This window comes from Talpa occidentalis, unplaced genomic scaffold (genome assembly GCF_014898055.3).
Source record: "Talpa occidentalis isolate TD23 unplaced genomic scaffold, MPIMG_talOcc4v2.1 talOcc4.7, whole genome shotgun sequence".
NCBI lineage: Eukaryota > Metazoa > Chordata > Mammalia > Eulipotyphla > Talpidae > Talpa > Talpa occidentalis.
Genome location: NW_023605083.1, coordinates 119,942,385 through 119,966,802, shown reverse-complemented (window position 1 = coordinate 119,966,802; position 24,418 = coordinate 119,942,385). Strand labels below are relative to the sequence as shown.

The following is a 24,418-nucleotide window of genomic DNA, read 5'->3' as shown; positions in this document are numbered from 1 at the left end:
TGTTTGTCAATTGTATCCATTGGTTGTAAGAATTTGGCGAGAGATTAGACCCAAGAGATTGGCAAGAATCAATGAGAGCATCCTATGAGAATCAATGGATGTGAATTTCCGATAAAGAATATCTCTTACAGTTGTAAGCTGAGTTCTTATGTAATCCTTTTTATGAGAAAACTTACATATAAAGAGAGAATCTTGCTTAGCTCTTAAAGGTTGGGGCCAAATCTGTGTGCCTCCTTCCCCTGATACCGGACCCTTTGTTTTTGATCATGGGGGGTATGATTGCCTGCTGGGCTGCTTGTGCAGGATTCTAGACACTGGCCACACCAGGCCACGAAGAAGCTTCCTGGGTTTTTCAATTTTGTGCTGATCTTCTCCCTTCCTGAGGCTGAAGGGTGAGTTCAGGGCTGCCTCAGCTATGGCTCCAGCCTCATGGGTGGTTGTGCTGTGCACATGGAGCCAGGGGCAGAGTAAGACGAGGCGCACAGTGTGCGTGTGCGTGTGTGTGTGTGTGTGAGAGAGAGAGAGAGAGAGAGAGAGAGAGAGAGAGGAACTACTTCCTTCATGTTGGGTTTGTGACTTGCAGTCACACTGTGCTCATCTGTGTATCTGTTACCTAATTTCGTAATTTATTTTTCGTGCCCCCTTGCTGGGTATTTGGACTTTGATTATACACAGGTCGTTTATCATTAGCTGCCCAAATAACCTCTTTTGGAAGTGAGCGACACAGAATTGGGGGGTATAAGTGCAGATATGCTGATGGGCGGGGCTGTGAGGAGAGGCACAGGCCCCGGGGAGGCTGCGTGACCGGGAGGTCACTTCCACCCTTGGGCCTCAAGACCCCACTGGGGCACCTGAGCTGCAGATTTCCCGCCTCCTCACCCCAGGCCAGGGGAACTGCTGCTCCCCTAGCCCTCGCCCAAGCTGTCCTGCTGACGCCTCCTTGGCAGCACTCCTGTCCCCCAGACTCCACCCTGGCCAGAGCTCTCACTCTCCAGCTCGCTGCTGGCGGCCTCAGCGGCTCTCCCGGCTGCTTCTTTCTGTCACTCCAGCGCCCGGCTCGGTCCTGGACTCCTCTTGTTCCTTGTTTCTCTATTCCTGATTTTTTTTGCCCGCTCTCCCCATGAGATCACCCTGCCCCCTGCTCCAACCCCAGGGCTAATTGAAGGGAACTTCTAAGCCTCCCGATCACACTGTGTCCAGTGCCAGGCTGGCCACTTGCCACGAATCCTTTGCTCCTCTCAGTGACGCCGCCAGGTGGGAACCGGTATTATGTCCACTTGTTGGGAAAGAGATTGGAGGGCTGCAGTGGCTGCCGTGGTGGGGGGTGTCTTCAGACTGGAACCCAGGTCTGATGGACTTGGGGGACCCGCTGCTTCTCTGGCCCCACGTGGTGTCTCAGCCTGGGGTCAGGGAGAAGGTTGGGGGGGTGACCTGAGCCTGCTCCTGAAACTCTCCCTAGGGAAACTGCTCCTTTCCTTCTGCGCAAGGAGCCAGAGCTGGCTGGGCCCTCTCTCTAGCCTTTCCTTTCCCCTCTGTCCAGCCAGCCAGGACTCCTGACACAGCCGTTCCGCCTCCCAGGCGCGGCCTTTCCTCACAGGTGCAGCTGGAGTTCCCACAGCCACACCCTTGCCTGGGAATGCCCTCGCCCCACCCCACCCAGCCAGGCTCTTCCTCCTCTCAAAACCTGAGTCAAGCACACCCTTTCCCAGAAGCCTTCCTTCCGCGTGTCACCCATCCCACCGGGGCTCCACGGCTCTGGGCTCCCCACAGCCCAGGGAGCAGTGAGCTCCAGGCCCCTTAGCCCTCCCCCATCAGGCTGGGCATCCCCCAGGGCAAGGGTGTGCCTCCCCCAGCAGGCCAGAGCAGCTCCAGCAAATGAACAGGCCAAGTGCCTGCTGTGGGAGAGCAGTGTGTGCCCCACAAACCACGGCGGTAAGCGAGAATGGAGGGAGGGGGGCACAGATCACAGAGCCAGGGGGAGGGCGGAGAAGGGGAGAGGCCCAGGTGTGGGAGGGACTTCCTGCAGGGCTGAGCCAATGCCGTCTCTCACCTGGATAATGGCAGGGCGCCTTCCTGGCCCGCTCCCTCTCCTGCCCCACTCCCAAAGAGTGTTCCACAAGCTCGCCAGCCCGGCTCTTGTAAAACACCCCTGGCAGCGTCACTCCCCTCCTTAACGTCCTTCATTGGCTCCAGGATAAAGTCTGAGCTCCCTAGCGTGACTTTTATCACCCGGCCTCTGCTCTCCTCTCATCAGGCGGACCCAGCCTTCGGCCCTGCGCACCGGCCAACTTAACTGCTGGCTGTTTCCGTTAGACCAGAGTTTGGCACCTGCTCAGGTGCTGCCCTGAGCCGTGGGGTGTCCGTCCTCTGCTGCCCCCACTTCCTCTGCTGTCTCAGCATCTACTCACCTTGCAGTTCAGCTCAGTTTAGATGGGGTGTGTGTGTGTGTGTGATGGCGCTTTCTCTGGGTTTCTTTGACTCTTCACCCTCTTGTCCACCCACACTCCCACGCCCACCCACCCACGTCCATTCATCCTCCATTGGCCCATTCATTTGCTTCCTTCCATCCACCTGTCCACTCGCCTGTTCATCTACCCATCTGCTTTCTACTCATCCATTTATCCACCCCCCCAACCCCCCACCCACCCATGCTTCCATGTTCCTTTGCCATGTCTCCTTTCTCCTCTTCATCTTGCCTTAGTCTTTCCTTCATGGAATATCTACTTCATGCCACAGTCTATAGAAATAATTTCTTATCTCTGTATGCTGAACTGAGGCTTAATCATAAACAATGTGAGGAATTTGCGTAGGAGGAGAGGACAAAGTGGAATTTCTAGCAGAATACCAAGCAGAAGCGAGGAAGCGGGTGGGGTCAGGGCTGCTGGGGCTGGAGCTCAGGTTTGGTGGGCACTACGGGTGACTGGTGGAGGGTTGAAGGCTTACTTTCTCTGAGCTGGCAGGTGGGTGTGAACCCATCTGTTGCTGGCTCCTGGCCACGAAAGCCATTCATATTTTTAACAACCCAAAGGTGATTCTGGGGTGCAGACACCGCTCTTTTCACCCCACATCTCACCCTGCTTAACTCAGATTCCTGAGTGATGCTTGTTAAATAAACACTTTGCACCGTCAAAGCAGGCTCTGCTGTGTCGCTTTGAACACAGCCCTTCTCTGGGACTCAGTGTCTCCACCTGTACGGTTCAGAGGCTGGTCAAGGTGACCACTCTGTTCATCTCTGACTTTGGGGTGCCTTCTAGCATGGGGACACCTGCTGCTGAAAAGTGAGGCTGGCAGCCTGGCAGAACTGGGCTTGGGTCTGGTTGAGCAGCTTCCTTGCTCTGGGCCCTGGGGACTTCTGCCACCTCTGAACCCTCGTCCATGGTGTGGGATGGTCAGTCTCGGTCCAGTCAGCTTCAGCAGCTGGCAGGCTCCCACAGGCCACGCCCATGGCAATGCTTAGTCAGCCCAAGACTCTTGACCCAGACAGGCAGGCGGATCTGAGAAACCAGAGGGTGGCAACATTTTCTCGGGGAGAGGGGACCCAGGGCCTCGGGAGGTGCTCCAGGCTCCTGTTGGCGTTCATGTTGGCAATGCCGCCCCCAGGCTGCCCCCGGCCCCATCATCTCAAGGGAGTGTCTTAGGGCACAGAGAGGGTTTGAGGAGGCCCCACCTGGCCGCAGGGCTGGACAAGAGAGGAAGAAAGAATTCTTTTATGGGCCTGCACCTGACTCTCCCACCCCAGCCTCTCCCGAAGGTCCTGGGCCCGAAGGAGTCCAGAATGACCCTGCAGGTCACTGAGAGCCTTTCTCCTCCTCTGATGGACACAAAAATGAGTGGGTAAGAGTTGAAGGGAACACACTATAACTGCCTCCTCTCGAAGTACCTTCCTCAAGGTATTTATTAATCTCAGCAGAAAAGGCAGTAACATCGGGCCTCCCTGGTGGTGCAGCGGTTGAGCGCTGGGTTGCGAAGCTGCCTGCAGCCTCTGCAGCGCCGGTTCGATCCCCGGGCTGCTCCCCGGCCACCGGAGGAGGGTCCCGCATGGCGCGCAGACCTCTCCTGACCTCTCCTGCTGCCCGCTGCTCCCCTCAGCAGTGTACTTTGGTCCTTCTGCCTGCTCTGCTCCCTGCTCTGGCTCTGGTGAATTCTCTCACCCTCCGGTGCTTCTGGCTGTACCCAGTGCTTGTATAAATAAATAAATAAATCTTTAAAAAAATTAAAAAAAAAATAAAAAAATAAAAAAAACTTTTTAAAAAAAAATAAAAAAAATAAAAAAAAAAGAAAAGGCAGTAACATCACTGTGCAGGGACTGGGCAAACACCGCCTGGGCCGTGGGCGAGGCCACCATCCCCAGCAATCAGACACGTCAACTCGAGTCTCGTGTGCCCGAGACAGGGAAGAAGACCCCGCAGCGCTGCATGGTTTCTTCCCAAATGCATGACCTCCCGTGATGGCGAGAAAATGTCAGAAAACCCAAACGGAGGGATTTTCTAAAAATAACTGACCGGGATTGGTCAAAAGTGTCGAATCACGAAAGGCGTAGAAAGACAGAGGGGCTGTCAGGTCATGCAGGAGACGGAGGAGACGTGGCAGCTAATGGCAGCTAATGGGACACGGGTCCCGGATGGCACCTTCGTGGAGAAACTGGTGAAATTTGAATCAGGTCTCTAGTTGGTCAGTAGCATTGCATCAGTGTTAATGGACTGGTTATGGTAAGTGCACAATGCTTACAGAAAATGCTCCCTGAAACAGGGTTCAGGGGACACATGAACTCTGCACCACTTTTGCAACTTTGTCTGAAAATCTACCATGATCTCAAAGTAAAAAGTTAAAAAAAAAATAAGTTTTTTTCTGGAGCCATCGTCTACCTGTGAAGGAGCCAGAGAAACTGGAGAGTGGAAAGTGTGGCAGAGACCTGACATTCGGTGACTCCCAAACTTGTATGTTGCCCTAGAGGCTGCTTCCAGAAGCTTCCAGATTGGCCCTGTCCACATCTTATCATCACCATCTCTCCACCAAGTTTTCACCACCGCCTCTGCAGCGCGTATGGTTCCCGGCCTCTCACACAGCCTAGTGGGTGAGCAGCGCCCGCCTGCCCCATGCATGTCCACCTGCAATGCCACAATGTGACCTTATTAGGAAATAAGGTCCTGGCAGATGTAACAACTGAGGGGAGATTTTACTAGATTAAGGTGGGCACAGAAGGCAACGTGTGTCCTTGTAAGAGAGAGAAAGGAACACGTGGACACCCAGAGATAAGGCCACATAGGACTGAGGCAGAGATTGCAGTGACCCCACCATAAACCTGGGGGGAAGGAGCCCCCTGAGGCTGGAAGAGGAGGCAGGGGGCTCAGATGCCCAGGCCAGGAGGAGGGATTCTCCCCGAGCACCTTCAGAGGAAGCGTGGTCCGCTGACACCTTGACTTCGGGCTTCTGGCTTGGGGACTGCGAGAGTGACTCTTGGTTCAGACCCTTTGTGGCCCTCATCACAGCAGCCCCGGAAGCAGACACGCGGACTATGCTTTTCTGACGTCCGCCGGCATCCCGAGTGATTCTGCCGCGCACCCTGTCTTCCCTCCCAGGCTGCGGGTTCTTAGGGGCTGGGGCAGCCTCTTCCATTGGACGGGGCTCCAAAGGCAGGGCCATGCCTCCCTCCCCAGACTGTGCAGCCCCAGGTCCCCTCCTTAGCCTCTCATTCCCTGGCGTCTGGCCTGGTCCTCAGCACACAATGCCGGCTCTGTGGGGGGAGGGAGGGGTGTTTGGATTGGCATTGGTCCCCCACTGAAGGCTGGCGCAGGGAGACTTGCTAACCGCAAGAGGCACCACCCCGGCTCCTCCTTCACTCTCCTTCCTGAGGCAGCAGGAGCAAGGGTCAGGCAATGGCGCCTGCAGGAAACCCACCTAGGACTCCAGCAGGCAGCACCCCCATCCCACTCACCCCTGTTGCCCAGCGAGCTGCCTCTCCTCAAAATGTCATGAGCTCGGGGGGCCATTTGCTTCTAGCTCTGGTCTGCAGAGGCAGGGGGCTGGCTTCGGGTTCTAATCCCGGTAGATCCGGGTACCGGGTCAGACTTGACTGTGGGGTGGGGGTGGGGCTGGCGAAGGCCTCTTCCTAGACTGTGTGTGTGGGTTTCTCTGTCATCAGTTCCCACTGCTCTTATTTTTTGGATTTCCTTTGAAGGAGGTGAGGAGGGGTCTCTTTTCCTTTCCACTGAATCGGGTGAGGGAGAGGGGGAGCTTTCCTGGGTGCTATGTGCCAGGATTCTATTTGTGGAGGGAGACAGGATGGTGGGGGGCAGAGGAAGCCAGTGTGGGCTCCTGCTCCCCAGATCCCTCTGGATGCTGCATTTTTCTTGGGTGAGCACACCCTCCCCCCAACCCATAGCCGACAGCAACATGCCTTCGAACAAAAACATCTGTTCTGCAGCCAAAATCCCTCCAGCCTCTAGTGGGGAAATTGTAGGGCTGGGCCAGGGTGGGGGGAATGGCCCCTGGAAGGAGATTAGGAGTGTCTGTCAGGGGTGGGTGGGGTGGGGCGGGCCCTCGCTTACTCACATCCTTTGAGTCCTGGGTGGCAGATCAAGGAGCCCACAACCTCAAGTGTCTGCCTCAGCATTGTCTTCTGAGCCGCGAGTCTGTGTGTGCATGTGTGCATGTGTGTGTGCATGTGCGTGTGTGTGTGTGTGTGTGTGTGTGTGTGTGTGTGTGTAGCAGCTCTCTGATTTCTGCTGTGGTGGCAGCTGGGAGGCGGGTGGGGGCAGGGGGAGGCTCTGCTTCCTTTCTGGGAGCTCATGACTCCAGGAAGAGCGGGAGCCTCCAGCGGGGGCTGTTGGGGCCTGTCTGGGGAGATGGGACGTGTCAGGCAGCCCTAGACATGACCACATTCCTCCCAACATGCCTGCAGGGGTCCGTGAGTTGAGGGGCTGGTGGTAGGGTGGGGTGGTGACGAAGGGGGTGCTGTTGGAGGTTGTCTGGGAGACATGGGATAACTGAGGTCTTGAGTGTCAACCTGGAAAACAGGACCAAATGGATTCCTGGGAGTGTCCCCCAACCCTAGGGACCTCAGGAGTCAGGGACTCTCGAGTCCACTCCCAGGTGCCTGCATTCCCTCCCTTCACCAAAAAACCCCCAACAAAACCCCCTAAAAATCCTTGAGCCAACTTTAGAAGGGGCTCAAAGAAGAGACCCTGCCCCAGTCCCTTCCACCGGGGCTGCTCTGGGGCCCTGGAAGTCACGTGGGGCTGGAAGCAGAGAGGACCTTCCACATGGCCTAGTCCAGGGATTCTGCTCCACCTGCTCTGGGGCCCAGGTTGGGTCGCGGCAGCACTACCAGGCTAGCCATACTCCCTCACAGCCTCCCTTCACATGCACAGTCACAATGAGTCCTCGGAGCTGACTCTGCAGGAAGCAGGGTGGGGGAATCATTCCCGGTTTACAGATGAGCGCACTGAGGCTCAGAGCAGGGCCTGGCTCACACAGGAAAAAGACAGTGCGGGTACTCCTCTGACCTCATGCTCTTTCCTCACACCTCTGGCGGCACCTGATGCCACCTGCCCTGGGCCAGACTGAGCAGCCCGGCTGGGTCCTTCCCTAGCTGGTGGGGGATCTTAGGGTTTGTGCTCAGGTTGGGAAAGTCACCTGGATTGTCCTTCCTGGGGGTTTCAGAGTGGAAGCTCCAACCACCTGCCTGGCTGGCATCTTTCAGGGATGTGACAGGTTCCCTTGCCCAGCAGGAAGGCCTGGGAGGGGCGCGAGTCCATCTTGTCTCCCTTTATAGATGGCGATGCAGGGGGTACATCTCTGTGGGTGCTCGTCCAGCAGTTGCCCCGAGTGGTGGGTTTCCTTTAAGTCGATATCAAAGCCCCCCCCCCCTTTGTGAATGGGGAGCTACAGGGTCACCAGGTTTGTGGTCAGAGCTGCTCCTGCCACCTGGCCGAGCCCGGCACACGGGCACCCAGGGCTGTGGCACCCAGGGCTGAGGGGAAAGTGTAGCCTACAGGCCCACACCTCCTCAAGTGAATCACGCCTGGCGGGACGAGAAACCAAAAACACCCCAAACAATGAGTTTCCAGTAAAATATGATAGACATGATGAGGCGGAGAGGAGGGATCGACTGGGAGTTGGCGCTGGCCCCTGGTGATGAAAGCCAAGGGGAATGGAAAATGCCAGGCCCGCCCCTTACTCAGGCGTATAAAGCACCTGCATCCTTTTCCAACTTACCTGAACACCTTTCTCCTCTCTCTGCCAACTCGCTCACTGCTCGCTCACACCCTCCTCGGCACCATGACCTCCTGCAGCCGCCAGTTCACCTCCAGCTCCGTGAAGGGCTCCTGCGGCATCGGCGGTGGCTCCAGCCGCATGTCCTCTGTCCTGGCCGGAGGGTCCTGCCGGGCCCCCAGCGCCTGCGGAGGCCTGTCTGTCTCCTCCACCCGCTACTCCTCTGGGGGAGTCTGCGGGATGGGGGGCGGCTATGGCGGTGGCTTCAGCAGCAGCAGCAGCTTCGGTGGGGGCCTGGGTAGTGGCTTCGGCGGTGGCTTCGGTGGTGGCTTTGGCGGTGGCTTTGGCGGTGGCTTCGGTGGTGGCCTTGGTGCTGGCTTCGGTGGTGGTGACGGGCTTCTGGTGGGCAGCGAGAAGGTGACCATGCAGAACCTCAACGACCGCCTGGCCTCCTACCTGGACAAGGTGCGTGCCCTGGAGGAGGCCAACACCGACCTGGAGGTGAAGATCCGGGACTGGTACCAGAAGCAGCGGCCTGCTGAGACCAAGGACTACAGCCCCTACTTCAAGACCATCGAGGACCTGAGGAACAAGGTGCGTGACTGAGCAGTAGGAGCTGCCATTCCAGCCTCGTTGTGGGAGTAGGAGAGACGTCAGGCCACAGCAACTTTAGATCCTCAGACAGTACAGACTCCCAGCCCGGATTCCTTCTAGCCCCCAACCCTCACCTAGTTAGGGAGAAGTTGGCCTCCCTCCCCCCACCTTGCTCATAACCTTCTGGGCTCCAGATCTTCAGAACAGGTGAGACCAAGGATTCCTGCTCTTCCACTTTACAGAGAAAGAAGTAGGTTTGAGAGGTCCAGGGACCTGCCCGAGATCACACAGCAAATTAACAGCAGAGCCGAGAATCCTTGTGTCCCACCTGTACCCCCTGCCATCACAGGAGGCAGCTACCTGCTCTTCAGCACAGGGGTGGAGTGAGGCTGTAACGGGACCGGGCTAGACACCCAAACCGCTCATTAGCTCATTAGTCTGGGCTGTGGCGGCTGCCGCCCATGAGCCTTGGCACCGCTGGCTCCTTCCCTACAGATAGGCGCGCATGGAAAACCCTCAGGTACCTGGGGTCGGTCCACCCTAGATGCCCTGCGGGGGAGGGAGCCTGGCGGCTTGGCCCCCAGCTCTTTGCTCCCACATCCCCGTGGAGCCTTCCTGCTTCCCTGGGTGTCAGGCTCTGCTGCCAGGTGTGGATTAGGGAAATGAGACATTGAGGGCGGGAACTCCAGCCAATTCAGGGTTTCACTGAGCTTCTGTTTATTCTGCATCCTCTTTTCTAATCCCCTGTGTCAGCTGGGACTCACCTTCTTGGAAAGCCCCGCCTGAGGCCCCATGCCCTGTCATGTAAAGGAATGCCCTCAGAGCAGGGCCAGGGCCGGCTTATGCGAGAGGGAATCAGCACGGGAAGGGGGTCAGAGAGCCTCCGGCTGCCTCCCTCACCTGTGGGGGAGCACAGGTCCGTCTCAGGTCTTGCAGTAGAACCAGGGCCAGAACTGAAAGGGTTGTTTTTTTATATCCCCTCTGCTGTCCAGGGGGCAGCAAAGTTGCCCGACTACTGGGGGTTGTCTTTTAGGCTGTTATGGTGGAGGCAGGTGGGGAGGGGGCGGACAGGCAAGAGCATGAACACCAAGGCCTGACGCAGGCTGCAGGGAGGACTGGCTGGTTGCGCCATTGACAGACGACCTGTCCTTCCCGCCCGCAGATCCTCACGGCCACCGTGGACAACGCTAACGTCCTCCTGCAGATCGACAACGCCCGCTTGGCTGCTGATGACTTCCGCACCAAGTGAGTTTGCAGGACGTTCTGTCTTTCCAGGGTGGGGCATTTTTGGAGCAGTGCTCCCTACACAGAGCTGGCAAGTGCCAGGATGGCTGTGTGAAAAGCCCTGAGGGTGCTTGTAAAAAGACAAGTCTTGGGACCCACCCTTGCAGTTTTGATTCAACTATTTTTAACAGGCTGCCTGGGTGATTGTGACCCACAGCCAGGTTTGGGAACCTTTGCTTTAGGGAGAGGCACTCCCCACTTCCCGACCTGCCCCAGTAGGCAGGAGGGAGTCATATTTGGAGGTCTTGTTGGTTGAAGCTAAAACATCTCCCCTCCCTGAATCTTCAGCATGAATAAGATGAACAAACTGCTGTATTCCCTGCCCTCCGTTCCCCTCCCAGGAATGTTTAGATCTGAGCATTCAATGAGAACTGTGTCCACCCGTGCCATTTTCAAGATTGGCTCCCTAACTACCCACGGGGTGCCAGCTGTGGGAAGAAGCTTCAGGGGCAAGAGAACAAAGCTTTCAGTGTGGCCAGGATGGGTGTCTCATTCCTTTTCTCTTGGGTCATTTCAGGTACGAGACAGAGCTGAACCTGCGCATGAGCGTGGAGGCTGACACCAACGGCCTGCGCCGGGTGCTGGACGAGCTGACCCTGGCCAGAGCTGACCTGGAGATGCAGATCGAGAGCCTGAAGGAGGAGCTGGCCTACCTCCGGAAGAACCACGAGGAGGTGAGAGCTCATGGGAAAGCCACTTGGGAGATGAAGTGGGAAGGGAGAGATGGAATTTAGATGATGGAGGGTGAGGGAGGCCCAATGAGCTGCCAGAGTGAGGCTCCTGACTGTGGACTGTTCTTTGGTTGTGCAGGAAATGAACTCCCTGAGAGGCCAGGTGGGCGGGGATGTCAACGTGGAGATGGACGCCGCCCCCGGCGTGGACCTGAGCCGCATCCTGAACGAGATGCGCGACCAGTACGAGAAGATGGCGGAGAAGAACCGCAAGGACGCCGAGGACTGGTTCTTCAGCAAGGTGGGTGTTGTTGGGGGTGAAAGGGACCCAGGATATCGGCCTCCCAGAAGCTTCCAGTGTGAGCAATGCTTTGTCTTCTGCAGACAGAGGAGCTGAACCGCGAGGTGGCCACGAACAGCGAGCTGGTGCAGAGCGGCAAGAGCGAGATCTCCGAGCTCCGGCGCTCCGTGCAGAACCTGGAGATCGAGCTGCAGTCCCAGCTCAGCATGGTAGGGGCACTGCCAGGCCTGGGGAGGGCCCAGGGCTGGGAGGGAGGAAATGGCCGCCTTACTGATGCCTGATCCTCTCTCCTCCCCTCACAGAAAGCATCCCTAGAGAACAGCCTGGAGGAGACCAAAGGCCGCTACTGCATGCAGCTGGCCCAGATCCAGGACATGATCGGCAACGTGGAGGAGCAGCTGGCCCAGCTGCGCTGCGAGATGGAGCAGCAGAACCAGGAGTACCAGATCCTGCTGGACGTGAAGACCAGGCTGGAGCAGGAGATCGCCACCTACCGCCGCCTGCTGGAGGGCGAGGATGCCCAGTGAGTGCCCAACTCTCCCTCCTGGTCCCTCCCCCTCCTCACTCACTGTCCCTGCCATGTGTCTAACGATCTTGCTCTTCCTGTCTTCACAGCCTCTCCTCGGCCCAGTTCTCCTCTGGCTCTCAGTCCTCCAGAGACGGTAAGACTTTCTTCTCCATACAGCCTGGTTTCGGGACTCTCTAACTCCCAGCAAACCTAGGGTTGGGTAGGGGCTTCTTGTGGGGCTGAGCTGAGGTCTTTTCATCCATGTCCCTTATAAACCACCTTGAGTAGAAGGAACTTTCCTCTAAACCCTCCAGTCTAGGAGCTAGTGGCCTCCACCTTAAACTTCTGTGTCCAGTGTCTGCAGAGCCTGTGGTCCTGGTGGTCAGCACCATGGACAGGGCCCACAGCGTTCTTCCCTCCAAGGCCAGTCCATTTGGGGTGATCTGAACTGAACCCATTAGGTCTGAGTTCTCAGGAGGCTCCTGTCTGAGAAGATAGACTCTGCCCCTGACCTCAGGGCACCCTATTCTGAAAAAATTGTGTTGATGCTATCAGCATTTGAGCAAGAGCAATGACTAAAGTGGCAAATAGGGCAGCAGGAGACAGTTCATGCAAATCCCTTCAGGTCCTTGGTCTCCCCACTCCTGGTTTCTCCACCAACTGTCCACTGCTGGTAACATCCTCTCTCCCCTCTTCCCCAGTGACCTCTTCCAGTCGCCAGATCCGCACCAAGGTCATGGACATGCACGATGGCAAGGTGGTATCCACCCACGAGCAGGTCCTTCGCTCCAAGAACTAAGGCTGCCCAGTGCTGCTCGGGCCCAGAAGACCCCCTGTGTGTGCACAGGTCTCAATGGGGGGCCCCCGCTCCTTCCCCCCAAGCACTTCACATTTGAGCCCTGCCTCACCCTTGCCCCTTCCTGGCAATCAATAAAGCTCATTATCTGAATTGCACAATTCCGCCTCTGTCCGGTCATTGTTGGGGTGGAGGTGGGAGTCAGCGGGGGAAGCTGCTCTTTGAGTTCAGCATTGCACCTGGTTTGGCCTCTGGGATTGGGAGAAAGGAGCCGGGGGAGGATTGGGCTCGGGTCCCAGGTGACTTTCATCACTCGGGAAGGTACAGATGGATGTGTGTACTGGGTCATTTGTTGTGTCCTAGGGGATGGAGGCACATTCATGCACCCACTCACTCATTCGTTTGGTCGTTCACTCATCAGACAGCATGAAGTGCCTTTTGTGTGCCAGATAATGTGCTAGATTAGAGATAATCTTAACATTTTTGTCATTCAGGGATTCCTCTCAGAATATATTGAAAGCTATAGATCTTCTTCCTTCAAATTCCATAAACACACACACACATATACTTGTATACAATTCATGAGCTTCGTGGGTCCCCTAAAGCTCTCCAGTGGAACTCTATGAACCCAGTAAGAACTCATGCTTTACCAACAACTGGTGGCCTAGGGGTTAAGTCTCAGCATTACCATGGCTTGAGTTAGAGTCCCGGCCAGGGAGTAACCCAAATATGGTTCAGCAGACCTCTCCTGTCTTGCCTGCTGCTCCCCTCAGCAGTGTATTTCAGTAGATCTGCCTGTTCTGCTCCCCACTCTGTCTCTGGTGACTCCTCTTACCCCCCCCCCATACCTCTGGCCTACACCCCAGCTCTTCTATGCATAAATAAATAAATCTTCAAAAAAAAAAAAAAGAACTGTCTCCCCCCCGCCCCCCATCCCATCTGCTTTTCCCTCCAGAGTTGAGTCTGAAATTGTCTGATCTTAGCTGATGTAAGGCAACTGATTATCATTGCCAAGCCTCAGTTTCCACAACTGTAGAGTGGGCATGATGGAAGTACCCATCCTGTCCTGAGAATTCCTTAGAAGCTTGCAAACAAACCCCTGCAGGGTGCCTGGCGTGGCGCCAGCTCAGGGCACTGAGTGAGTGATCCTGGGTGAGCTACGTGTCTGCATGGTGGCTTTGTCCATGACAAGGGCATTGTTAGAGGCTTTAGGGGTAGTCTGAGAGTTTCCAACCCGGGCTCTGCTCTGTTAGCTCTGCGGCTTGGAGAGTCTCAGTTTCCCTGCCTTTACAGTAAGCATGGCGTTCTCTGGGAACACAATGAATGAGCGCATATTCAGTCAGGCTGCAGGAGCCTCCCTTGAGGGGGAGTGTCTTTTTCTCTCTTTGGGGGAATGAAAATGGGGGGAGGAATAGGAGGACCTCATCTGAGTGAGGAGTGAAGATTCCAGAGGTGGGTAGGGCTCACTGCCCCGAGCGAGGAAAGAGTTGACTAGTTACTGTGTCAGTCTAAACAGCTCAATCATTCGGTTCTATGAATGAAGCTTCCAGGGGGAGCCAAGGGTGGGACAGGGGTTAAAGAAAGACTTAGTTTTTGAGGGCAGGGCGGGGTATGAAAGCCTGGGCTTCAGGATCAGACACTCTGAGTTGGAGTCCTGGCTTCTACACTGACTAACCTTAAGAGTTTGGAAAGATCCTCTCTTACAAAATGGGGAACAGGCGCGCTCACGACACGTGGCTGATGAAGGATTAGATGATCTCATGAAGGCAATGAGTCAGCATTGTGATTGGCACAGTCAGTGCTCCAGAAATGGCATCGTAAGAGGGTGAGTTATTTAGGAAAAGGAATGAAGTGATGTTGACTCCACCTCACTCTATCTTCACCCCATGAAAAAGAGGTCTGCTTTGTGTTCTGAAAACTTGGGGTGCCTTTTTATCTGAGTTTTGGCATTAAGAAGATTTGATATGGGGTGATCTCTGGGTGAGGGTGGATAATTCACCAGAATGGAGATGAATGTCTACAGTTTTAGGTATCAGAGGACAACTCAGGGAGGAGGAAGATTTGAAGGTACTTCCTTGGGGTCTGGGATAAGATGGTTTTGTGACTCTAGAAGTGATAGGACCCTGGTGGGGAGGGGATGCATGATACTTCCAGAGCACCAGCGATCCTAGCTGTGCAACAAGGTCAAGTGTGGCATGGGGTGTGGGGCGTGGTTCATGTTCTGGCAGCCACGTGGGCCTGGACAGGGGTCAGAACATGTCAGCAGCATCCGTGTGGGCTGAGCCCCGAGTCAGCATTGTGATTGGCACACAGTGCTCTAGAAATGGTATCGTCAGATACTCTGGACTGTACAGGAATCCCCAGACATCACTCTGCCTTGCACCTCCCAAAGAGATCTGCTTTAGAGGAATCTGGGGATGGGAGATTTCCTAGACTGGGTATGGTGGGGTGAGCCCCTCTGCTCCAGCAGCTGCCATTGCTGTGCCGAAGGAATACAGGGGATAAAGATGGTGGCTGGAGGACACCTGACTGAAAGCACAGTCAGAAATAGGAGCGGAGGAAGTCAAGCTTTGGGTTTTGAGGCCCCTGCCCCCTCCTGTGTGCCTGGGCTCCAGAGGAAGAGAGCAGAAGGGGCAGCTGCCCCAGGGTCCCACATAGAGCCCGCTCCCCTCTGCGGTTTCCCCCCCTACCTCACTGGAGCGAGTGGCGCCAATACTTTGGGTCCTGCCCTGACCAGTGCTTCTGTCCACACCAGCATCCCACCAAGACCCGGCCAGGCCCTCTGCCACTGGCCAGACGCCCTCCCGTTTCCCACCCTGGAGCGAACCTATAGGAACCGAGAAAGTGACTCCACAGCGCAGTCTAGTGGAGGCGGCGGGAACTGCTTCCTGCGGCCTGGGGAGGTCACGTGGCCCCTTGGGCTCCAAATCCCAGAGCCACCTGGAGGAGCCATCCGCCACCCACCCTCTCGGATGGCGGAGATCCGCCCCTGACCTCCTCTACCTCGGCGCGGGTGGAGGCCTGCCCAGCTCGTGTGGACAGCAGTGGGGGTGTATATGTGAGCAGCTGGGCTCCATGGCCAGAGGAAGGCTGTCCTCGCCCCTCTCCTCAAGTCCTCATACCCCTGCCCTTTGGGGATCCCTCCCAGGTGGAATATGTTGCCTCACTGTTCCCCTGGCTGTCCCTCTGTGTTCCCCTGTCTGTGCCTTCCGACCCTTGCCCCCAGCATCAGCCTTCCGGGCTTCAGGTCTCTTCTCTTTACTAGCCACCTTCTCACCCACCACCTTGCAAGATGGAAAAGAGCCAGGGTGGACTTTCTAAGATGTCCCTTTACCCCAAGATCAGGGCAGGGCAGGACCCAAAGAATTGGCGCCACTCGCTCACAGCCCCTTATCTCTGCTTGTTCCCCCTTGGGGCCAGGGGCTGCTGGGTGGGGCTGGTTCTCCCCCGCCCAGGTGCAGGGCCCCCAGCTGCATTTGCTGCATCCTTGTTCATTCTTTGGAAGTTTCCTGTGGGAGGTGCTGGAAGTGGGACTCGAGGGGCAGCAGCTGGGCAAAGATTTATCTATGAAGGAAATTTTGTATTGCACTGTTACCAACAAGTGAAAATCAGAATCACTTGCCGGAAATAGAAGGACATGATAGAAATAAATACTCAATTCCTTGCTGGATGCTGTTGTTCCTACAGAGTCTCAGCCCAAGGCTACCTATGGTTTAGTTAAACAGGGCGATTGACAAGTATGGAAGGTGTGGAAGAGGACAAGGTGTCCAATGGACACTGCTCCTTGACTAATAAAAAGGTCAAGAGATAGAAAAAGAAAGCACTTTCCTCCAAAGGGGTTCACTGTCAATGAACACAGTCTCTGTGTGTTGCCCAAAAGAGTCTCAGGGAACCCTGCCCCTTGAGGAGTCTAAATATGTTTTAGCTTCAGCCCATGGCTCATTGCCTCTTCCAGACCCCTCCTGAGAGCCCAGGCCTCTCTCTTTGTGCCTTTGGCTCTCTTTCTGCTCTTAGCATCTACCTGGAAGGGCTGGTCATCTCACCCTCATCTCATGCGTGTCAGGTCCCACGTGCGCCAGACACAGTGCCAGCACTGGTCAAGTACAAGAGGAGCAGGTGCAGGCACAGAGGGATTCCTGCTGTGGACATGGGTGGGGGACCTGAGATACAGTCTGAGAAACTGCCACAAAATACAAACCCAGAGGGAGGGAACCCAGGGAAGCTTCACAGAGGAGGGGGCACATGGAAGGCTTGGCAAGGGTGCATTGGAGTTTTCTGGGTAGAAAAGATGGAGAGGGACATTTCAGTGGGAAGGAATTGGAGGCCCTGAGAATTAGCCGAGGCATGAAGGATGTCTGAGCACATCATACAATTTGGTTAGAGAATTTGGGGAGCTTCAGGAGATGGAACTAGAATGGAAAGCTCTAGATGGGCCTTTAGTGCCATGAATGTGGACCTGATCTTGGGGTAAAGAGACATCTTAGAAAGTCCACCTTGGCTCTTTTCCATCTTGCAAGGTGGCGGGTGAGAAGGTGGCTACTAAAGAGAAGAGACCTGAAACCCCGAAGGCTGATGCTGGGGGCAAGGGTCGGAAGGCACAGGCCAACCCCCTAAGAGGGGAAAGCCCCACACAGTGGGAACCATCCCAGTGACAGGAGTGGGCAGATACTCCTCACCTGCTGTGTATTCCAGAAAGGCCATGCACAGGAGGAAGTGTTCAGCTGCAAGATCCAGGACTGAAAAGAAAAAGAGGAGCTTCTTGCTACCGTCACAAAACCAGCTGGTGGTGACAAGAATGTACCCGGGTGGTTAAATTTCACAACATGCCTCGATATTATCCTATTGAAGCTGTTCCTCGAGCACTGTTGAGCCACAGCAAAAACCCCCAGTCAGCATGTGAGAAAACTGAGCCAGTATCACTCCTGGGACTGTTCTGACCATCCTAACAGGGTGTCACAGAGTCAAGATGTAGTTTTCTGGAAGCAGCTGGGCAGTAGCTTGCTACTTGGGACCGGTCATCTGTCCCCCAACGAGTTCCCCTGCACAGACACACCAGAAATCTGTCATTGTCATCTCCACCAAAACTGGTATCAGTGGCGTGAAGACCCCCACACACCTCCCTGATGCTGATTTCAAGAAGAAGCCAAGTCAGCCTCAGCACCAGGCAGGTGAGCTCTTTGACACAGAACAGCATGAGGAACAGCATGAGGTTGACCAGAAAGCTGTGGACTCGCAAATTCTGCGCCACATTAAAACTCAGCTCCAGGGCCACCTCTGCTCTGTGCTTACTCTCGCCCCTGGAATTCACCCTCACAAATCGCTGTTCTAAATTTCCTACAAAGAACCTAATTAAATAATGATCTATTGAAAAGAAAAAAAGCAAGCAGGACAGACCACGTGGAAGAGGAGCAGGACAGAGGCCGGGGAACAGTGGGGAAGTGATGACAAAGGGCCAGGTGAGGGCAGAGTCCAGAGCGTTTGGGGGTGAATAATTGGGGACAGTGGAACATTTTTTGAGGGTTTCTCAAGCATCTCTTTTCAGAAATGGGTAAACTGTTACATCATCACTGAGAGGAGGGAGTAGAGGCTTGAGCAACCTGCCAGCTGGTGAGCACAGAGCTGGCTGCAGGTGGCATGGCACCAGAGCCCACTGCCCTCTGTGCCTCTCTCCTCTGGCCGCAGTGACCAGAATATGCTCTGACTTTGCCGGGATCAAGGGGTCATATGTTCCAGAAGGATGGGGGGAGCCATTCATCTCTGGAGCCCACCCAGGACTCAGGATGGGCCAGGTGCTTAGCCAAAGCCCCGGGCTTTCAAGTCCATGCTCACCTCTGGGCCCTGCGGACAGACCACAGTGGTCGAGTGGCTTGTGCTTCTGCTCGAAGGTCTGTTGGCATCAGCACCTCGGCATCTCTCAGTGCGCTTTCCCCCAAATCCTTCTTGTGAATTTGCCCTTTTTGGTGCTGGCAGACACCTTGCTGTGGAACCAGCCCAGGCTTCCCGCCTTGCCCTTGTCTCGGAGGCAGGAGGCAGGGTCGGTCTCCCCGAGGGCAGGGTCTGTCTCCCAGTCATCCTGAAGGATCCCCGAGAGCAAGTACTGGGCCCCCCCATCAGGTTGGGGATTTGTGAGCACAGGGTCTGGACTTCCCAGTCATACTGGCAGCTCCTGTGGGCAGGGGCTGTGCCTCCCCATTTCCTGCAAAAACTCCTTGGTGCCCTGTTCCAAGTGGCTCAGCCCACATTAGGCCCAAAATGAGGGCAGGGAGGGGTTTGGACAGTAACTGTCATCAGTAGGGAGGCGTGAACTCTACTCCGGGGGTTTCTGTGCTGGAGGGGCTCAGTCTTAGATCTGCTCTCCAGCCGTAGATTATCAAACTCCAGGATCTAGGTCACCCCCTTGGCAATGCTGCTGATTTATGGTGCCCAGACAGCCTAATATCATTAAATTACCCCACACAATGGAGAGAGGCTGGGCCACCTCCCGGCAGGCACCGAAGGACGCGGAGCCTGGGGCAGCTGGCGGCCTCCCGGATCCCAGAGCGCCTGGGAGTCTGGGGGAGTCCGGCTCGGGCAGCGGCACACCCAGGCGTGCCACCTTCAGTCGCGGTATAAGTAGGCAGCCTTGGGGACAGCTCTGTACCCGTGCTTGGAACCAGCAACACTGACCCACTGCTTCCCACCTTTGAGCTGCGCCATGAGTTGCCGACAGTCCAGCTTGTCCAGCAGCGGTGGCTGCGGAGGTGGCATGAGGGCCTCGTCCAGCAGCCGCTGTGTTTCCTCGGGGGCTGGTGCTGGAGCGGGCCGCTCTAGCTCTTCCAGTGGCTATGGAGGAGGGAGCGCTGGGGCTTGTGGGAGGGCAGGTGGAGGCAGTTTTGGGTCCAGCTGTGGTGGAGGGTCTGGGGCCGGTATGAGGGGTGGCAGCTCTTGTGGCAGCTTTGGTGGAGGTGCTGGGGGCTTTGGGAGTGGGTCTGGAGGCAGCTTTGGGGGATCTGGAGGCTTTGGGGGCAGCATTGGTGGTGGTTCTGGAGGTGGCTTTGGGGGATCTGGAGGCTTTGGGGGTGTTTCTGGAGGAGGCTTTGGGGGTGGTTCTGGAGGTGGCTTTGGAGGGTCTGGAGGCTTTGGGGGTGTTCCTGGAGGAGGTTTTGGGGGGTCTGCAGGTGGCTTTGGGGGTGGCGTTGGTGGTGGTGATGGTGGCATCCTGGGTGCTGATGAGAAGACCACCATGCAGGGCCTCAACTCCCGCCTGGCCTCCTACTTGGAGAAGGTGCAGGCACTAGAGGAAGCCAATACCCACCTGGAGAATAAGATCCGGGAATGGTATGACAAACAGGGGCCCAAGAACGTCCCCAAGGACTACTCCTGTTACTATGACACTATGGAGGACCTCAAGAAACAGGTAGGTGGGAGACTGCTCCCCCAGCGCCCCCTCCACTCATGCACAAGCTTTATCTTCTGAAATGATAAGATGTTTAACTCTAAGCTCAGAAAATAGCCAGGGAATCCATCTTTTGGAAACTGAACTTTCATCAGTAAGAGCCTCGTGCTTGGCTCCTGATGACCTGGTGCTGTGACCTTGTGCTGTGCTCTGGGCTGTCATTGCCATGTTCCCAGCTCTCAGAGTCTCAGCAGAGCAGGGGAAGGTTAATATGGGTGACTTGGGAGCCTCCCCATGGCCTGGGCGCAGCTCGGGAGTGTGGAGGCAGCCTGGCAGGAGGGCAGCCAGGAGGCTCCTCTTAGAGCCAGGGGTCCGGTTCTGGGTTGGCCACCAACTTACTGTGTGGCCACAAGAAACCCAATGCCTCGCTGGACCTGTTCTGTACCTTTAAATGCAGAGGAGGGGCAGACCATCTCTCAGCTTCCTGCTGGCTTAGAACTTCTGTAATCTTATGGAAAAAAAGAAGAGGTAAATTCTGTTGCCAAAAACACGGATCATGTGGCTCAGGCGAGGGGAGTGTCTGTGCCTGTCTTTCCTCTCACTCTGTAAACATTCAGAGATTTCTACTTTGGGAAACTAGAAACTATTTCCCTTCTTACTCCTCCTGGGCTTCTGTAGGGGTCTGGCTTGGTCTTTCCCTCTTTGCTGGACCTAGAGATGTATGCTCAGATGGTGGAGAGGATCTAGAACTCGGGATGGAAGTCACCTCTCCACTCATCCACTCATCCATCCATCATCCATCCATCATCCATCCATCCATCCATCCATCCATCCATCCATCATCCATCCATCCATCATCCATCCATCATCCATCCATTCAGCCATCCATCCATCCATCATCCATCCATCATCCATCCATTCAGCCAGCCATCCACCCATCCACCCATCCATCCACCCATCCATCCATCCATCCACATGTCCATTTATCCATTTAATTTAGTGAGTTTTAATTTAATTCACTGAATTTAGTGAGTTGTTGCTCTGGGAAGACAGAGGGATGTACCAGACTTGGTCTCTGCCCCCCAGGAAATCAGTAGCTAATTCCCCGTTTTCACCTGTTTCCCTTGCCTTCACACCTCCTGGTGAATAGCCTCTGGATGTGTTTTTTGTTCCACCCCCAAATCTTTTCCATATTTTTATTCATGTACAATCTTAGCCATCCTTCGGGCACCAACTCGGTTGCCTCTTCTTACCTCAATTTCCCAAAGCCACAGTTGATCTTTTTTCCTTGAACCCTTCTAGGATATCTGGAACATCATAGTTGACTGTGGGTTCCTTGTGGAGATGTGTCTCAGTGATCCCTAATCCCCCCAGTGCCCTTTGTCACAGCACTTCAAATATTTATTGAGTGACTAAATGAAGGCCACATTGACCATCCTTGGGGAAGGGGCAACGACTCTCTGCCATGTACCAGCTGCTGGAAGCTTCTCCTACCTCTTGAGCATCTTCTGGATGGCGTCTTGACCTTCTGTGGCTATGTCTGGCCTCTTGTCCTCCCAGCAGTGGGTCATGGCCTTGGGCATGGGTTCCACACTGTCTTCTCTTTTTTTAGATTGTGGACCTCACGGTGACCAACAACAAAACCCTCCTGGACATTGACAACACTCGCATGACAGTGGATGACTTCAGGATGAAGTGAGTCCTCCTGCCTCTCCCTGTCCTGTCCTCATCCTTCCCCTACGCCACAGTGCTCTGACAGTCCCTGGCGTGGGGTTGGTGCCTTCTTGCTCACCCCTACCCCTGCCTGGCCTGCAGGTTTGAGATGGAGCAGAGCCTGCGCCTGTCAGTGGAAGCTGACATCAACGGCCTGCGGAGGGTATTGGATGATCTGACCATGCAGAAGTCTGACCTGGAGATGCAGTACGAGTCTCTGCAGGAGGAGCTGGCCGCCCTCAAGAAGAATCATGAGGATGTAGGGTCATGGCGACTTCCGGCTTTTTGGGGAGAGGGAGGAACAAAAGTATAGAGCCCTTGGGGGTGTTAGGGGGGCTATGGAACACTGCCTGGAAACTCCCTCTCCCTTACTCTTGAGGACACTCCCGGCTCCTCCTTGACACTCCTATCGTGGTGGTTGGGCTTTGGCTTCACAACTGTGTCCCCCTTTTGTTCTCTGGGGAGAGCAGAGGGAGCAGGTGAAAGGTGGTGGGAAGACTCCACTTCCTGACTCCATCTCCCTCCATCCCTGGCAGGAGATGTGCCAGATGACCGGGCAGAGCAGTGGGGAAGTCAGCGTGGAGATGAATGCCGCTCCCAGCGTGGATCTCACCCTGATCCTCAACAACATGCGCCAGGAGTACGAGGAGATCAGTGCTAAGAACCGCAAGGACATCGAGCAGCAATACGAGGCTCAGGTGGGTAGGGGCCGCCATTCAGCCTCTGGTCCTCTGCCTGGATCCCTGCATTCACCACGCCCCCCCTTTACCCTCCACTCCCTTCACCCCCACCCTCCCTCTCTCCTGCTCGCTGTCATCCATCCAGCTGCCGATTCGTCCATTGCACACAAACATGATTAGTGAGTAGCTGTTCAGCACCAGGTTTTATGTAAAGTGCTGATGTCTCAGAGTCTGTAAGAGTACCACCCCGAGAACCTTCTTTTATTACATGTGTGTCAACAAAGACAAAACATGAACAACTTACCCAGGGCTTTGTGCTAGGAGATTCTAGTCGAGGGGACGAGTGTGTCTCTCGCCTTACCCTGAGCTCCTTGCTGCCTCCCCTTCTCCCTAGGTCTCGGGCTCTTACCACAGAGCCTGTTGCATGCAGACATGCCTGTAGTGTGTGTGTGTGTGTGTACGAAATAATGTTAGAAAGGTGGTTTAGGGACAAAGTGTGAACAGTCTTGAAGCTTCGCAGAAAGGGAATGTTAAGTTGGGAGAACGAGACAACCCCGCTGGGCTGGAGGGAACCAAGGCTCAGAAGGACTTGTCCTTGACTTTGGTTCAGCCTTGGCCTTGGAGCTGAAGATCCAGGCAAGTAGGGGAAGAACTCGTTGAGTCCTGCCCCCTTTCTCTGTCTTGTCCTCCATCCTTGCCCTACTCCATGGTGCTCTGATGGCCCTGGGGCAGGGGTTGGTGCCCTCTAGTCGGTTGGCAGCCTCTGGTTCATGCTGGTCCTCACTGAGGTCTGGGTTTGCAGATGAACAAGATGCATCAGGAGGTGGCGACTAATAGCCAGGAGACGGACACCTGCAACAAGCAGGTGATCCAGCTGCGGCAGACCTTCCAGGCGCTGGAGATCGAGCTGCAGTCTCAGCTGAGCATGGTTGGTAGTCCTGCTCCAGCCCCTCTGCTGGGAGGTGGTGGGGGCACAGCCAGCTGGGCAGGAGTGGGTCGAGCGGGAGGGGAGAGCGATGGTGTAGCATCCTCCTTAAGCCTCCTCTTGCCCCTAGAAATCGGCCCTGGAGAAATCCTTGGAGGACACCAAGAACCGCTACTGTGGGCAGCTGCAGCAGATCCAGGAGCAGATTAGTGCCCTGGAGGCCCAGCTGGCTGAGATCCGGGGGGAGACTGAGTGCCAGAATCAGGAATATACCCTTCTGCTCGGCATCAAGACACGGCTGGAACAGGAAATTCAGACCTACTGCAGTCTCCTGCAAGGCGGCCAGGATGACTTGTAGGTGCCCCGGGCCTCCATGGGCCCCCTGGGAATTGCTAGGCCCCTGATGCTACTTCAGTTGTTGTGGATGGAGGCAGCTGCGAAAATCCCTGTACACAGGCCTGATGGGCTGAGGCCTTCATCCTATGAGGGCATCTCTGGCTTCTGGGCTTTGGGAAAGGAGGCTGGTGACCCAAGAGAAGGGACTGCTCCCTGCTGTGGGAGAAGCTCTCCCTTGCCTCTGTGCTCTGCTTTGCTGGAAGGAACGTGTAGGAGAGATGATGTTTAGTCTTTTTTTTTTTTTTAAAGATTTATTTATTTCATACAAGAGCTGGGGTACAGGCCAGAGATGCGGGGGAGGGGTGAGAGGATCCACCAGAGACAGAGTGGGGAGTAGAACAGGGGGATTGACTGAAATACACTGCTGAGGGGAGCAGTGGGCGAGACAGGAGAGGTCTGCTGCGCCATGTGGGTTTCTCCCTGACTGGCCAGGGATCAAACTCATGCTGCAAAGGCTGCAGATCGCTTCATAGTGCAGTGTTTAACCCCCTGCCCACCAGGGAGGCCCCCACGTTTAGTCTTGATACTGTGCTTGTGTTTGTATGCGGGCTCACTAGTTTTGTCTGTTTTCTTTCCTGCTCAGTGATTCTTCTGGAGCTCAGCAAATTGGCTTAGGAGGTAGCGGAGGAAGTGGATCCAGGGGACAAAGTGGAGGTGGTCATGGAATAAGCAATGGAAGTGGATCCAGAGGAGGAAGTGGAGGTGGTCACGGAATAAGCAGTGGAAGTGGATCCAGAGGAGGAAGTGGAGGCAGCCATGGTGGAGGAAGTGGATGCGTGGGAGGAAGTGGAGGCAGCCATGGTGGAGGAAGTGGATCTGGAGGAGGAAGTGGTAGCAACTGTGAAGAAGGAAGTGGATCCAAAAGAGGAAGTGGAAGGCTGCAGTCCTCATCCTTGAAACCTGGTAACTGTGATGGCGCACAAGGTAAGGGACAACTCTAGGATGTGGGAGGCACAGGTGT

The 24,418-nt window shown here is 55.5% G+C and overlaps 2 protein-coding genes and 1 pseudogene across 3 annotated transcripts; all 3 read left to right on the top strand.

Moving 5' to 3' along the window:
- Nucleotides 1–8,280: 8,280 nt before the first annotated feature.
- Nucleotides 8,281–12,400, top strand: LOC119230841 (keratin, type I cytoskeletal 14). 2 transcript variants are annotated; one of them, XM_037492365.1, is made up of 8 exons: nt 8,281–8,808; nt 9,971–10,053; nt 10,610–10,766; nt 10,903–11,064; nt 11,148–11,273; nt 11,367–11,587; nt 11,680–11,726; nt 12,274–12,400. In XM_037492365.1, exons 1-8 carry the CDS (start codon nt 8,281–8,283, stop codon nt 12,369–12,371), a joined length of 1,422 nt encoding a protein of 473 aa, XP_037348262.1. In that variant the 3' UTR covers nt 12,372–12,400. The 2 variants fall into 2 exon arrangements, with proteins under 2 accessions (XP_037348262.1, XP_037348263.1); XM_037492366.1 differs by lacking the exon at nt 11,680–11,726 and having other exon boundaries at nt 11,367–11,589; nt 12,247–12,400.
- A 4,412-nt stretch (nt 12,401–16,812) lies between these two features.
- LOC119231595 (60S ribosomal protein L6-like) lies at nt 16,813–17,697 on the top strand (annotated as a pseudogene).
- A 1,578-nt stretch (nt 17,698–19,275) lies between these two features.
- LOC119231594 (keratin, type I cytoskeletal 9-like) lies at nt 19,276–23,419 on the top strand. The gene is made up of 7 exons (XM_037493297.1): nt 19,276–19,462; nt 19,526–19,764; nt 21,356–21,438; nt 21,559–21,715; nt 21,993–22,154; nt 22,939–23,064; nt 23,192–23,419. Exons 1-7 carry the CDS (start codon nt 19,276–19,278, stop codon nt 23,417–23,419), a joined length of 1,182 nt encoding a protein of 393 aa, XP_037349194.1.
- Nucleotides 23,420–24,418: the final 999 nt, after the last annotated feature.